General features: G+C 40.0%; 1 protein-coding gene across 1 annotated transcript in view; it reads right to left on the bottom strand.

Moving 5' to 3' along the window:
* The window catches only part of Rock2 (Rho associated coiled-coil containing protein kinase 2), a 94,692-nt gene extending 79,170 nt beyond the window's left edge, over window positions 1–15,522 (bottom strand). The window contains exon 1 of the mRNA XM_085830210.1: window positions 15,032–15,522. Within this exon, the coding sequence (XP_085686336.1) occupies window positions 15,032–15,172 (141 nt within the window). The 5' untranslated portion in view covers window positions 15,173–15,522. The remainder of the gene's footprint in view (window positions 1–15,031) is intronic.
* Between the last annotated feature and the right edge of the window lie 559 nt (window positions 15,523–16,081).

The following is a 16,081-nucleotide window of genomic DNA, read 5'->3' as shown; positions in this document are numbered from 1 at the left end:
CACGTAAACACTAAGTTCACACAAAGGAACAATGCTAATCACTTGTGGAAAACCTGTGAGCCAGATGCCTACATCTTCAAACAATTAAGATACTGACAAGAAAGATGTCAACAAGTGATAGTAGTAAGAAGTATACCAGACTGAGTAGAAATTCTAAGAGAAAGATATCATGGGCACTGAAATTAAAAGGACCCTACATTGAAAGGACCCTAAACACACACAGAGAGCAGAAGCTCCAAGTTCTGAAAGAAGGCTACCTTGGGAGAAACAGGTACTTAAGGCAATGGAAAAGGTGATATCTGGGAAAGAATTTGAAGATGCAAGCAAGTATGTCAACCTCAAAACAAGAGAGAAAAACTTTACTGGGAACAGAAGAACAGCTAGGGAAGACTGACCTCAGAAGTGTCTCAGGACTTACACATCAAAAAGAAAGAAGCAGCTATGAAATTAAAATTAAGCTGGTGGTTCAGACAACAAGTCCCAAGAGCTCTATGAAGGAGAAAACCAGGCATCTCAGCAATCAGCTAGTGCCTGCAACAATTGTAATTCGGAAAGGGTCTGTCTGTTTCTTAAAAAAAAAAAAAAAAAAAAAAAATTCAGGCCTCTCTGGAAAGAACCAAATTAAATTTAGATGAGTTCTGTTAGCTAATGAGTATGTGCTGGCAGGGATGGAGAAATGGCTCAGTAGTTACAGCAGTGGCTGCTCTTCCAGAGGACAAGGGTTGGATTCCCAGCACCCACATGATGGCTCACAAGCATCTGTTACCCTAGTACCAGGGGACTCAATGCTTTCTTCTGCCCTTCAAGGGTACTAGGCAGGCAAGAGGCAAAGACATAAAAGCAAAGCACCCATACACATAAAATAAAAATAAACAGATACCACCAATTTCAGAATCAATTCTTAACACCTCCATCCTGTCTGGAGTGACCCAGACTTTGTGTAAATCAGTGTTTTGAATATTAATAAACTGTACATTAAAAAAAAGACTGTGCTGACACTGATGGGAAAGGAAGGTCCTTGCCATGCAAAGCCTGATGACCTTAGTTCAATCCACAGGACCCACAGGGTGGAAGGAAAGAATTGACTCACACATACTATGGCTCATGTGCACCTTCAGGCACACAGGCGTCCACACACATGCAGAGTTAATAATAATGCTCTTTTTAAAACAAAAATACTACATGATGAGACTATCTGGGAAAACAGTCATGATTTTATATGCATGAGATTAAAAGGAAAGTAATGCTATTAAATGCAAACAGCAAGAGGGATGCACTAGTATCACAGTCTACTGCCTCAATAACCCAGGCCACAGAGAAAAGGTTATATATTACATTTCTTAAAATTTTTAATAGGCATGTATTGTTTTTGTAATTTTTTTAAATGTTTATTTTGCTTTTGAGGGTTTGCTGAATCGAACTGAAGAAACCTGTTCCTAAAAATATTAAAACATAGTGCCAAGAGGCTTACTCACAGAATCTTGAGAGACAAAAATTTCCAAAAATTCCTCTGGGGGGGATAGAATTTCTTAAAATTACAGTATTCTATAACTTTTCTCATGAAAAAAACCTATCATAAATCAATTTTGAGCTAGTTTCTTTTTCTTAGCTCTAAATTTAGCCTTAATTTTATCATCTGTTCTCCTATTATGGAGATGTCTTACATATGGAAAACAACTTGTTTTCCAGAAAGTCTCCAAAATTTGCAACTTTACAGTCTTCTCTTGTTTTTCAAATCATATTTTTCATCATCATCATTATTATTGTATCGATTATTTTCTGAGACAGGGTCTTACTATGTAGTACTAATTAGTCTGGAAATCTCTATGTAGACAGGCTATAAAAACGAAAAAAGTTAAGTATTTAGGGCTTTATTGTTTGTTTTCTTTTGAGACAGTATCTCACAGAGCCCAGCCTAACCTCAAACTTACTACAGAGCCAAAGATGACTTTGAACTTCTGATCTTTCTACCTTGGCCTCTTGAGTGCTAAGGTTCACCCTCTGTGCAGATTTTATGTGGTACAGGGGTTTAAGCCCATGCTTAAGTGCATGCTAGGCAAGCACTCTACCAATTCAGCTATATCCTCCAAATCAACGGTTAGCAACTATAAGGCTTATTCTACTGTGCCAGCTGAGCACTTCATAAACACTAATTACACATTGGCCAGAAGTGCATGCAGCTTCACTGGCCATGGTAGCTCAAATGTTAAATACAAAAATCAGGTTGCCACTCTCCTCCAAGTTATATAATAATTATCTCAAAAATTAATATACATGGACTGGAGATGGCTCAGCTATTAGAAGCACTGACTACTCTTCCACAGGACCCAGGTTCAATAGCTACTTCCTACCAACATGACAGTTCAGAACTGCCAGTAACTCCAGTTCCGGGAATTCTTCTGAATTCCAAGGGCAGCAGGCACATATATGGTTCACAAACATACTTGCATACACAACACTCATACAAATGTTTAAAAAAAATTGACACTTTAAAAAAAAGATTTACTTATTTTATGTATATAAGTGCTCTATCTGCATGTACACCTGCATGCCAGAAGAGGGCATCAGATCACACTATAGATAGTCATGAGCAACCATGTGGTTGCTGGGAATTGAACTCAGGACTTCTGGAAGAGTGGGCAGTGCTCTTAACTGCTGAGTCATCTCTCTAGCTTCAATGCTTTTTTTTTTTTTAATTTCCAATATGTATCTCAAATTTCTATAAGACAATATATACATATCCTTAATAACAAAAACTAAAGTATTAAATGTCTTTGAGGACTAAAAAACATGGGAAAGTAATTTCAAAAATACATTTAAAAAATCTAAAAGCAGGTTGGAGAGTTTTGGCTGTTCTTCCAGAGGTCCTGAGTTCAATTCTCAGCAACACATGATAGCTCATAACCATCTATAGTGAGATCTGGTGCCCTCTTCTGGCCTGCAGGCATACATGCAGGCAGAACGCTGTATACATAATAAATAAATAAATAAATCTTTTTTAAAAATATAAACAGCACTCTCTGTATTGCTTGGTACAGCCAATGACTCGAAAGCTGCTTTGTATGTAAAATCAAAATTGTTTTAAAAATAAGGATTGTATTTTACACTTTATTTTTGCTTCCTTTTTGTTGTTTTGGTTTAACGTTTGTTTTGACAGGTTATTTGTACAGACCTGGCTATCCTAAAACTCACTCTGTAGACCAGGCTATCCTAAACTCAGAGATCCACCTGCCTCTGCTGATACCCTAAAAGAATGTTTGAAAACTTCTGTTTTTTAAATATAGGCATAATCACAAGATAGACACAGACACATTGCTTTAGAAACTATAATCTGAAGGAGCATAAATTAAATTTTAAATTTCTAGTTGGGTTTTTCCTCATGAATTAAGCTGACTCAGTAACTATGACTACCATTATTTTTCACTTTCCTAATTATTAAATGTGAAATATCACAATTACGTATTTTGAGCTTAGGCTATAGTTCTGTTAGTAGAATACTTGCTTATTAACATGCACAAAGCCCTGGCTTCAGTCTCTGGCACTGCATCAATGGGGCATGATGGCACAAGCCTGTGTAATCTCAAGGCTTGGAGAAGGCAGTGGGGGGAAGAACATATGTTCAAGGTCATCATTTGCAAGTTTAGGCCAGCCTAGGATACATGAAATTCTGTCAAGAGGAAAAGAATAAACAGAATTAAATTAAAAAAAAAAAAATCAGAAGTTCAAGGTCACCCTCTGTCTCATAACAAAGTTAATACATTTGAGACCACTGAGGTGGCTCATGCAATGAAGGCACTGGCCACCAAGCCTGAAGACCTGAGTTCAAGGCCTGGTGAAAGAAAAAAAAAAAACTTCCAAAGGTTGTGCTGATTTCCACAAATGCACTGTGGCGTGTGTGTGCCTACACATAATCACGCATGTGTACACACACATATAAATTAATGTAAGTTTTTAACTTACAAATACGTTTTTACACAGTATTTTTAAACTTGGGTAAGGTATAACGATACATTTTTTTATTTTGTATATCTTATCACAATATTTCTTTTTCTATTTCGCACTTATGCTTCCTTTAAAAGGAAAGAAAACCCAGCAAATTAAGGGAGGGAAGAAGGAACAGAGAGAAAGCAGAGAATCTGGCTAGCCTTAATCTGATTTGTAGAGAGTCCTAAAAGGCAAAACGTGATGACCCTGGCATCCTCCTATATGTCAGACACATACACAATCTGTCTTCTGAAAAGATCTTAAACACCTGTGTCTGATTTTTTTCACTTAGTACAAGGGAAAAAAAATTATCCATAGTGCCTCTCATCTCATTCCTTAGACCACTTTCATCACTACCACTAGAAATGTTTCTTTAATGGAAAGTCCTGGCTACCTCAGGAAACCTGACAGAGGGGTGGGGGGATCTCCTCAGGAGGGTCTCTAAAGGGGCCTCCCCAAGAGAGGATGTCCACGGTAGGATCCCCATATTTAACACTTTAGATGCTTTTGCAAGAATTCAACATACCAAAATTCATTTTCAGTAGCTCTTTAAAGAATCAGTTCAAGCCAACTATGCTAATGTATTTTACATTTTTGATACACACACACACACACACACACACACACACACACACACAAGCCAACTCTGCTTCTACCAGAGTTTACACAGTTCAGCAAGACTCTTTCATTACTCAGAAGTAAATGGCTCCATAACAAAGTTTATTTTAAAAAAAAATTAATGCTTATTAACTATGACTCTCATGTGGGGGGGAGGACAACTCTCTTCATTACTTGATTAGCATCTCCTTACATTAAAGCAATTTAAATATATACAGCACATTCACAATGCACTCCTTTAAACTCAGTACTTGAGAGGCAGAGGATATCTCTAAATAGTCTTAAAAACAAAAACACTACAACCAAAAGTAATTTTAACATGTTTAACATAAAAGAAAAAAGTCTAAATAAAGAATTTGCTAAAATTTCCCTCTGAATCTTAATAAAAGCAAGGGTCATATTTAATAAAAATGTTAGTATTTAATAAAAACCTCAAACAATTATAATGTATTTAATAAAAACCTTAAACAATTAAAAGTATGGCTTCTAGATGAGGTATGATTAAACAAAAGACAAAATACTATGCAAATACAGAATTTTCAAATAAGGAAGCCGGGCATGGTGGCGCACACCTTTAATCCCAGCACTTGGGAGGCAGAGGCAAGCGGATTTCTGAGTTCGAGGCCAGCCTGGTCTACTGAGTGAGTTCCAGGACAGCCAGGGCTACACAGAGAAACCCTGTCTCGAAAAAAACAAAAACAAAAACAAAAAAGAATTTTCAAATATGGAATCATCTGAGAAGACCCAAAAATGTCCAAATAATATAAACCACAAATCAGCATGCAATGCCACCTGTGAACAAGAGTGGACATGTTATGCTAATTTGCAGAGTATTCAAAGACAAACCCAATGCAACAGTTACATCATGACAGCTATCATAACTCTAAAGGAAACTAGTTATTAGAGTGACAATAAGAGTTGTTTCTAATCTGTATGCAGAAAAGAAAGGTATAGCAGTCTAACTGTGGTCAAGATGACAGACTGTTTACAAACTTACTCCTAACAACAGTTTAAAATAAAATTAAAACATGAACCCAAAACAAAAATCCAAAAAGTTGGAAAGACTATGCTTACATCAGAGTCCTCAAAATATTTTGTTTAAAAATAATTGAACAAAATATGCTGGTACGTGACTGTGATCCTAGAACTGAGGATGCTAAGGAAAAACAGTTTGGGGCCAGCCTGGGCTACATAGTGAGACCCTGTCTCAAAAAAAAAAAAAAGGAAGAACCCAACTAGTTGAGTCACTCCTACCAGAGTTTACAAAGTTCAACAAGAATTTCATTACTCAGAAGTGAAAGGCTCCATAACAAAGTTCATTAAAAAAAAATAAATGCTTGTTAACTACGATTCTCATGTGAAGGAGGGGAACCTCTCTTCATTACTTGATTAGCATCTCCTTACATAACAACAATTTAAATATATACAGCACACTATGGTACACTACTAAAAATCAAAAGAGAAGAGCAATCAAGGCGTGGTAAAACATGCCCTTTGTCCTAGCTATACCAGAGGCTGAGGCCAGAGGATTACTTGAGTCCAGGAGTTCAAGGTCAACTAGGCAACACAGGAAGAAACTCACTCTTTCTCTCTTTCTTAAAGAAAGGACACAACTAAAATTTATTTGTTATTAATGAAGTACACTGCAAGTACTATCATTCATTGATAGAAAGAATATGAAATTGTATGGCCATTTTAGAAAATATTGGCAGCTTTTCAAAATTAAGCATAAACTACCACATGACCCTACAATCTCATTCTTTGGAATCTATCCAAGAGAAATAAAAACATGTCCTCAACTATGATAAATTCATAAACAAAATGAATATAATTCATACAATAACACTATTCAGCAATACTAAAGAACAAAATACTAGCACATGCTACAATACAGATGAACCTAACTAAAAACATTATACTGGGGAAAGAAGCCAGATGCAATGATGGCATATTGTGTGTGACAGTTTAAAATAGAAATGTCCCTCACAAGTGTGGATATTTGAACAACCCCAGGTGGTGGTGCTATTTGGGGAAGCTTTAGGAGGTGGAGCCTTGCTGGAAGAAGTATGTTATTGGGAGTAAGCTTTGAGAGTAAAAGCCTCACACTACTTCCAATTTGTTCTCCTTATTCTTGTCTGTGGTTGGGGATGTGAGCTCTCTCACCTTGCTGCTCCTGCTTCCATGCCTGCCACTTACTACCATGCCTCCTTTGCCAGGTAATGAGAACATGTTAAGGTGACAGTTTAATTAAATTGCAGATGTAAAATGGATAAATTTACAGCATATAAAGTATACCTCAATGAAGCTTTAATTCCCAGCACTCAAGAGGCAGAGGCAGTGGGATCTCTGTGATTTCAAGGCCAGCCTGGTCTCTACAAGAGTTCCAGGATTGCCAGGGCTACATAATAGAGACCCTACCCCCACCCCCAAAACAATCCTTATGAAAATACAAAGAACTTGAAAAGCTAGCAAACAATGGTATCATTTAACATCTGTCCCTCAGCCAGCCTTTAATTTCAGACCTGATTCTAAGAACAAATAAGAGATAGAAGTATGCACACTGTCTATGCCTGCAAATTATATTTATATATTTAGCCCATTATTATGAAGGATGCACAAGCAAATACAGTATTATATATTACTCCCTTTCTCTAATTGAACACCACTAACAGAAAGAGTAACTCAAAACTGTAACTATTTTAAGTATAGAACAAGCAAATTACATTTATTAAAAAAAGAAACATTATAAACATTAAATAGATAAAAGTTAAATAAAAATGTTAGTAATCATGGGCTTGACAAGATGGTTGAGTGTGTAAAAGCACCTGCTGGCATGTCTGACAACCTGAGTTTGATCCCTGAAGGAAGGAGAGACTCAAAAACTGTCCTCTGACTTCTGAGTGTCAAAAACATATACACATACCCACAAATAAATATAAAATATAATAAAAGTTATTTTATAATATGCTTACTATCTGAAAATTTTTCAATAGAGACTTTCATTATAACTTGTAATGACATCCAGATTTTTTCCCCTCTCTTTCTGGGTTTTTTGAAATTGGGGTTCTCTGTATAGCTCTAGCTGTCCTGGAACTCACTTTGTAAACCAGGTTGGTCTAAAACTCAGTGACCTGTCCATCTATGCATACCTAGTGCTGGGAGACACTTGCATTCTTGAACAAAATCTCTCGTGCCTCTGGTTTTGATTTTAATTTTGTTAATAAGCAAGTATTTCTTGATTACTAACAGCCAATATACATATGTTTTGAGGGTTAACCTGAAGCATACCACCATTTTTTTCATCTGTTCTTGATCATGAAAAGCTGACTTAACACTAAAATCATTGGGCTCCACGTGGAACTAGATGTGATTAACTAGAAGCTAGGGCAAGGGAACAGATGACACACAAATGATTAAAAGCTGTTTAGCCCACATAGAGTCTTAAATTCACCTGAAATACAGACCAAAATTAGCTTTTATCTCTCATTAAACACATTGTTTCAGTACAACCTAGAAAATGCCTACATTACAATTTACTTTTCCTAGGAGACCAACTGTTCTAACCTTCCAAACCTATCTTCTCAGCATACAGATGTCTGCCTATCTTCCTTCTTATGAATAGACTATGTCCAAATGACAAGAACAATCAAAATACTTGGGTTCTATTGTACTATCACTTCTAGAGGGACCATACCTTTAAAGATATTACTCTTATTACTTAAACTGAATTATTTTTTTATTCAACAAATAGCTAAGGAACATACAAAAACATCTATATCCTAATACAGTTTACCTTTTATGCATTAAATAAAGATAAACTCACAAGCCAAGTGTTGTTCCCCCAAGCCTGTAGCCCCAGCATTTAGAAGGCTGGAGCAGGAGTTTCATTAAGTTCAGGGACAGGGTGGGCTACAAAGACCAGTAAGCTATAAGGTGAGCTCTTGACTTCAACAGTAATAAGTAAATTAAATAAATAACCTCATAGGCCAGGAAATATAAAAAAGACAATACTTTAACACTGTAAGACTTCCTCATCACCATTTATTTACTCAAGTATTAAAACAGGCTTGCTTCTCATCTCCAGAGCTAAAGGCTAACCTCAATAATGAAGTGCTGGAAACTAGTTCCCAATCTGTAACCCCTTAAAAGTAAATTTCCTATCACATACATCATAACTAAAGTTGTTCAAAAATCTTTTACAGAATAAAGTAAAATAGGCATTAAATATAAAATGACCAGTTATAAAGCATTTTAGATGCCTGGAAAACAAGCGATAAAGTCCTTAGAAATATTCTCCAAAAGAGTTAACACCAATGAACCAAAAAGCAACCCTAATATGAAAGAGAAAGAGAGAATATGAGAATGAGACTAGCCAATGTGAACAGACCTTTCCAGAAAGATAAATGAAGGTCACTTAAAACAAGCCAACTGCAGACCCGTCTAAGAACATCTACATTAAAGTAATCACTTTGAAGGATAAGAAAAGCACGGATGCAAGGAGAGCAGCTCCCAACATGGATAAAGAACAGACAGCCACCATGACTGGATACTAACTTATATACTAAACTCCATGTAATATATAAGCTAGCCCACTACTGATAAGTATGCTTTTGTGGGCTGTGGTTTTTTGTCTTGTTCTGTTTACATTTATTGTGTAAATGTGCCACAGAGCACATGTACAGATCAAAAGACGACTGACTTGTAGGAGTCATTTCTTTGTTCACCCTGTGGGTCCAAGCAATCAAACTCAAGGTCACTAGCCAGGCTTGGCAGCACACACCTCTACCAACTGAGTCACCCCACCAGTCCCCTGGATTTTCAATGACATGTCATCCTGGGCCTATAATGTTGAACTGAGCCATCAACTTTCTCTTCCCCAATTACCCTCATCATGAGCAGCCAGTACAGAATAATTTTTAAATCTAAGATGCTTTTTATCTTACCAGTCATGGTTGGCTGGCTACCCATTTCCACAGATAAAACTAAAAAGAAATGAGTTTCAAACAAAGCTTGGTTAGACAACATAACCATGACTAAGTATCTGAAGATGATTATTAAGAAAACACACACAAGTCTACTAGTAAACAGATTTTTGGCAAAGATGATAAGCAACTCTGTAAAAACGGAAAAATGCTTTTCTCAAAATAGTAGTAGTAGAATAGTAATAGTAATAATAATGATAATAATACTGCTGAGTAGTCTGAGTAACTAGTCATGTGGAGTAAAAAAGAAAATCAGCTTCAATCCCTAACTCACACCACACACTAAACTAGGTAAAATGTATCCTAGACCTATATATAAATGTTAAATCATAAAAGTTCTAGAATAAAAACAAAAGAGGGTATTTCGATACCATAGGTCTAGGCAACAACAACTTGGGCAGAAAAAAGCAATAACCATCTTTAAAACTGGTTAAAAACAGGCATACCACAGACTGAGAAAAAACACAAAACAATTTTCACAGCATTCCCTTTGTATACAAATTCATTTCTATGTCTAGCACATAAAAACTTGTATAACAGCCCAACTTTTCAAAAGGGCAAATACTCTAACAGATGATTCACATATATTTATATATAAATAGCCAGTATGAGTGGTAGTCATTAGGATATGCAAATTACAACACAATGAGCTATTACCCACAACAGGAGGGGCTTTTTTTTTTTTTTTCCTAATGTTAGGAAAGCTGTGGAATAACTGGAATCTTCCCTCCTGTGTTGTTGGCACTAAAGTAAAATATAAAATGTTTAACTACTTTAAAAAGATCTGGTCATTTCCTAAAAAGCAAATATACATATATCCTATGACACAGCAATTCTACCCTCATTATCAACCCAAGAGAAAAAGAAGAGAAAACGTCCTTACAATGACTTAACACTAATTGCTTATAACAATTTTTGTTTTTTGGGTTTTTTTTTGGTTTTTTTTGAGACAGGGTTTCTCTGTATAGCCCTGGCTGTCCTGGAACTCACTTTGTAGACCAGGCTGGCCTCAAACTCAGAAATCCGCCTGCCTCTGCCTCCCAAATGCTGGGATCAAAGGCGTGCGCCACCACGCCCAGCTAACAATCTTTTTTAAGGCAAAATTTCACTATGTAGGGGCTGGCTTAGAACTCACTCTGTAGACCTCAAATTCAGTGATCTACTTGCCTCTGCCTTCTGAGTGCTGAGATTAAAGGTGTGGACCACCATGCCCAGCTTATAACATTTATTAAATTTATTTATATTTATATTATAAATAGCTCAGTAAGCAGGAATAAGTACTACTGCCTAGCCTGACAAACTGGCGCTGGATCTTGAAACCCACACAATAAGAGAGAATCAACTCTCAAAAGTTTTCCTCAGCTCCCTACTCGAATACCCACAAATAAAAAAATGTAAAAAGCAAAAAAAATTAAGTTTTAAAGCAATTAATCTGTATATTCTAAATATCCACCTCCTACTTCACACAAATAATAAGAACAAAGTCATTTTTCATCTTTTATTTTATTTTTATTACATCTTCAAAACAGTCTCAGATATTACTTATGGGGAGTGAACACACATGCAGTTGTATATTAATTGGGTGAAGAGCCAGCACTAAATGGAAAGAACCTAAGTACTGTGATAAATATTTTCATGATCTGGGGCCATAGCCCTGAGGCAGACACTTGCCTGGCACGTGCAAGGCCTTGGGTTTAATATCCAGAACTACCAAAAATAAAATTTCTGTACAGTAATATTTTCATATAGTTACTGGCAGGTACCAGTTTTAATAGGTGTTTCTGGGGCCAGGCAGATGGCTTAGCAGTTAGAGGCAGCTGCTGCCAAGCCTGACAGCCTTAGTTTGATTACTGGAATCCACATAGTGGAAGGAGAGAACTGGCTCCTGTAAACTGTTCCCTGACCTCCATATCTGTGCCATGACACAAAACACCCCACCCAACACACACAAATAAAGAAAGAAATGTAAATTTAAATTTTTAATTGGTATTTTGTTTCTCAGCCCAATGAAATTGTAAATAAATGTTTGATCACTTTTATCCATTCACAAAAACCTAGGTACTATATAGGTTACTATAGCCACATAATCTTTAAAAGAACAAAATAAAATCCCAAAGCATAAACCTTAAGACATTTCCCCAGCATACATGTTAGTTAAGTAAAACACATCAGGCAAGCAATGTAAGGATCTCTGAAAACACAGGAACTTACCCAAAGGTTATCAGTTAAGATCCTCCCTTAAAAATATTTCAAAATTACTGACCTTCAAAAGTGGCTCAGCAGATAAAGGTACTTACAAGTTACCAAGCCCGACAACCCCATGACCTGAGTTTGATCTCTAGAACCCACATGAGAAGAGAGAACCCACTCCCACCCGTTGTCCTCTAACCTCTACACATGGCAGGGCACATGCACACACTCAAACACACAAGATAGATGTTGTTTGTTTTTTAATTTCAGAAGAAAGTATCTCTCAAAACTATTTTTATATAATACCAAGCAGCTCACAATCTGCAATTTCAAAAGAATTGCATATTTTAGGGGCAAATAAAGCAAGTAGCCTCTGCAGAGAAACAAGATACTTTAGTCTGTACACTGAGAGTCCTGAAATTCAGCGCCATATATGTTTGACAATGATTAGTACTTATGACAGCAAACTCAAAACGATAATTGCACACACTTGAAAACTGTAATAATATCTAAAACAAAAATCATTTCCCATCTCAAAGAAAACATAAAGCTAGCAAAAAATGTGTCAAATGCACATAGGAGACGTAAAATGAGTGTAAAGACATGCCATACACTAGACTAAAACCTTACATGCTATCTCATGTAACTTTTTTCCTATGAATGGCTTGCCTAGCTTAATGAAAAAGTTTTATAGAAAATTCTGGTATGTTTCATCATCACTTGCCACATTTAGCAATACACAACTTCCAATGGTGCTTTCTAAGCTTTTGAATACAGGAACTAAATTTCAGGCTGTTTGTATTAGATTATTAAAGGTATGTTTTCTAGAATAAAACCAAAAGAAATGTAATGTTAAGTAATGATTTAATTTTGAAAAAAAGCTCCTAGCAAGATTTCAAATCTTTAAAGTGGTAACAGCTATTATTTTGTGAGCATTTTTAGAAACATAACTTTTATCAGTGTAAAGACTACAGAGTTACAACCTGGAGAATGAAAAGGCTGTGAGGATGCATAGCAGTGATCACCGGCAAAGCAGGGAATGGACTTCAACACGGCTTAAATGGCAAGGTTTATGTATACTACTACTACAATTAAAATTTTACCATGACAAAAGCAATTTGGAGAGAAAGGGGTTTATTTGGTTTACAGTTCCATACTACACAGTTCCTCATCAAAGGAAGTCAGGACAGGAACTCAAATAGGGCAGAAACCTGAAGGTAGGAGCTGATACTGAGGCAATGGAAGGGTTGCTTACTGGCTTGCTTCCCATGGCTTGCTCAGTCTGTTTTCTTATAGAACCCAGGACCACCAGCGCACCACCCACAATGGGCTGGGCCCTGCCGAACCAATCACTTAAGTAAGAAAATGCCATAACTCTAGCTTGTGTCGAGTTGACATAAAACCACCCAACACATAATTCATTCTAAAGCTTCACGATAAAATTTACATAATGTGGATATTATTACAACTTTAATGATGTTTTCAACTTTTATGAATGTGCAACAGAGGCACCAGGAACCTCACTCTAAAGGAATAAACGGCATTTTTTGACTTAGTAACACATGCTGCACTCTAGAATAACACCTGTCCTAATTCTCAATGACATGTAATCAACTAAAAGCAGCAATAAGCCTGCGGTCAAATCAGCATTTGATGTCAACCCTCCTAAGGGTAATATGTCACCTTAACAAATGTGGTGTATGAAGCACTCAATGAAGGAACTGTTACTGACCACATGTAATAACTTAGGTAATATTAATAAAACAAAATAGTCATGTCACAGGTATAAACAACTTGATTCCAAGCTCAAAATGACCCTGATAATGATAATTAACATCACTAATAATACAAGAGATGACTGTGAAATGTAAAAACATTTCTATCTGGGATTGAAAATGAACCTGGTGAATACTTGAGATTTACAGAGACTATTTTTAACTCAACTTTCTGGCCTAGGATCAAAGTTTTGCTAGCAAAATACCAAAGTGAAAATCCTGGCAGTGACGCCAGAGAAGCTTTGCTTTATCTACAAAAAGGCTATGAACTCCAAGCAATCCTGCTCTGAAGACTTTCAAAATACGTCCCACAAGAACACAGGAACCCACTACCAAACAAAAACACTCCCCCCGCCCCCAAAAGTCAAAATCTCTATATTTACACATCCTATAGAGCGATACCCACACTCTAGTCAGTTCCTGCGCTGTGGCCAAACAGAACTGAGTCACTCTGCAAATGATTCCAGAAACCTCAAAGGATAACCAACGGCCTCAGAAGAAAAGTTAGTCAGTGGAAAGGGAGGAGACAGTTTTTCTCATCACAGAGTCACTAGGCTTCTCCTAGCAGAGCTCAGGTCTGACATGCTTTTTGGCACAGAATGCCTGATCACCCACCCTAAGTCTAGCCCTCCAAAGCTAATAGCCAGAGTATCTTTTTTTTTTTCCGACTTCTCCTCAGGATACACGTTCACACCACTTTTTCCCATAAATGCAACTCTAGGTGCACACAAATCAAATTCGTTTGCCAAACATAATCGCTTCCCTCAACACGACCAGAAGTATACCAGCATTCTACATGGCATTTATTGTAAATCGTGTTCTTTTCTTAACCGAGCTCCAGTTAGCTGCCTTTCCCAAGGCTCTTAATTTGGATTTTGAATGCTATGGGAAAGACAAGATGAAGGGGAGAGATTTATTCCATTCTACAATTCAGACTCATTTCTTGGCTTCAGAGCAACAATCTCCGGAAATTTAATTTACATAAATTCAAATGTACTAAATAGCTACTATGGAATGTCCAAGAGCAACTGAAAGCAGCAAACTTGAGCTAGCCGTGCGTTCCCAGATTCCTGACGAGGAGGACCAAGTGAGGGCAGCTCTTTGTCGTGTGCCCCCGGTGGTACTCCCAATAGGGAGAGCGTCGGGTTTCTTTCTCCCCCGGTTTTCACCCTAGCTCCCACACTGCGTGACACTTTCAAATTGGGTAGCCTAGTGTAGGAAGCACAGCCAATCCTCCACCTTTCCGCCCCAAACCGACTGGGTAGGCGGGAAGGAGACCAGGGGTGTTTCCTCCCCGCGCGCTCCAAGAACGGGGGCGGCCGAGATGACACTCGCTCCGCAGGGAGGTGGACCCGAGAATCCCAGGTGGGGTCTCCACTCTGGAACCTGAGTCTCCAGCTCCCCGGGCAGCCGGAAGCGGGGCGGGTGGGCCGAGGGGGGACCTGGCAGGGGCGGGGAGTTCCCTCCCTAGCCCGCACCTACCAGCAGACTCTCCACGTTGATGGGCGAGCGAGGGTCTCGGATGAGCGCCTCCAGCTTCCTCTGACGGCCAGCGCCCGCCCCGTCCCCCGGCGCGGCCTCGGGGGCGCCGGGCATTTTCCCCGTCGGCGGGGGCCGGCTCATGCCGCTTCGCCGGGCCTAGCGCCGCCCGCGGAACCTCCGCCCGGGCCCGCCGCGCGCCGCTGTCTGAGGAGCCGCCCGGCCCGGCCAGGAGCAGCGAGGCACACGGCGTCCCCGCCCCTCAGCCGCACGCGCGCCGCCCGGCCCGTAGCGAGCTCGCCAGGACCCGGCGGGCGGGAGCGGGGAAGGGGCGCCCGCGCCGCACCACCCCGCCCTCGGGGCTCAGGCCGCTAAGGCCGCCGCCCGTCCACCCGCATATCGCCGCCGGCCGCCTCGCGCGCCCACACGCCCGCTCCCCTCACACGCAGTCGGAGCCGCGTCCCTACTCGGCCGCGCGCCGCCGCTACCCACAAGCCCCTCCGCCCGCGGTCGGCCGCGCGCGGCCCGGCCCCGCCCCGCCCACCCCGGCGCGGCCCCGCTGCACGCCCCGCCCCTGGCCTCCGGCCACGCCCCGCCACCGAGCTGAGCAGCAAGGTTTCTTTTCCGTTCCCGCCGCCTGGCAAGTCTCCCTGCCTCGTCCGGCCCGTTCGCGGGACTGGGAGGCGGGACGGGTGGCAGCGCGGTGCCCCGTGGTCCCCGTCGTGTGTCCCGCGTCGCCGGCCGGACCCAGAGGCCTCGTTGACGTCCGCGCCCCCCGCCCGCTGTGTCCCGCTGACTCAGCGCGCAACTATGCAAGCCGCGCCGAACTGCTGCGCCCCGGGTCAGCGCCCTTCCCAGGCCTGGTGCGCCTGAGGCCTGCGCCTGGGGCTCCCAGGGGGCGGGGAGGCCGCGCCCCTAGCCCGCGCTAGAGTGTGGGACTCGTTTGAATCCTGTTGAGTCCCGGGGCTGGGAGGCCTGGAGGAGTTGTTTCTGCCTCCGGGTCATAAATCCTAAACTCTCAGAAACCTTTGTGCCCTTCCCTGACCAAGGTGT

The sequence above is a fragment of the Mus caroli genome, unplaced genomic scaffold (genome assembly GCF_978045245.1).
Source record: "Mus caroli unplaced genomic scaffold, Mus_caroli_1 scaffold_14, whole genome shotgun sequence".
NCBI classification, from domain to species: domain Eukaryota; kingdom Metazoa; phylum Chordata; class Mammalia; order Rodentia; family Muridae; genus Mus; species Mus caroli.
This window is presented reverse-complemented; position numbering and strand designations above follow the sequence as displayed.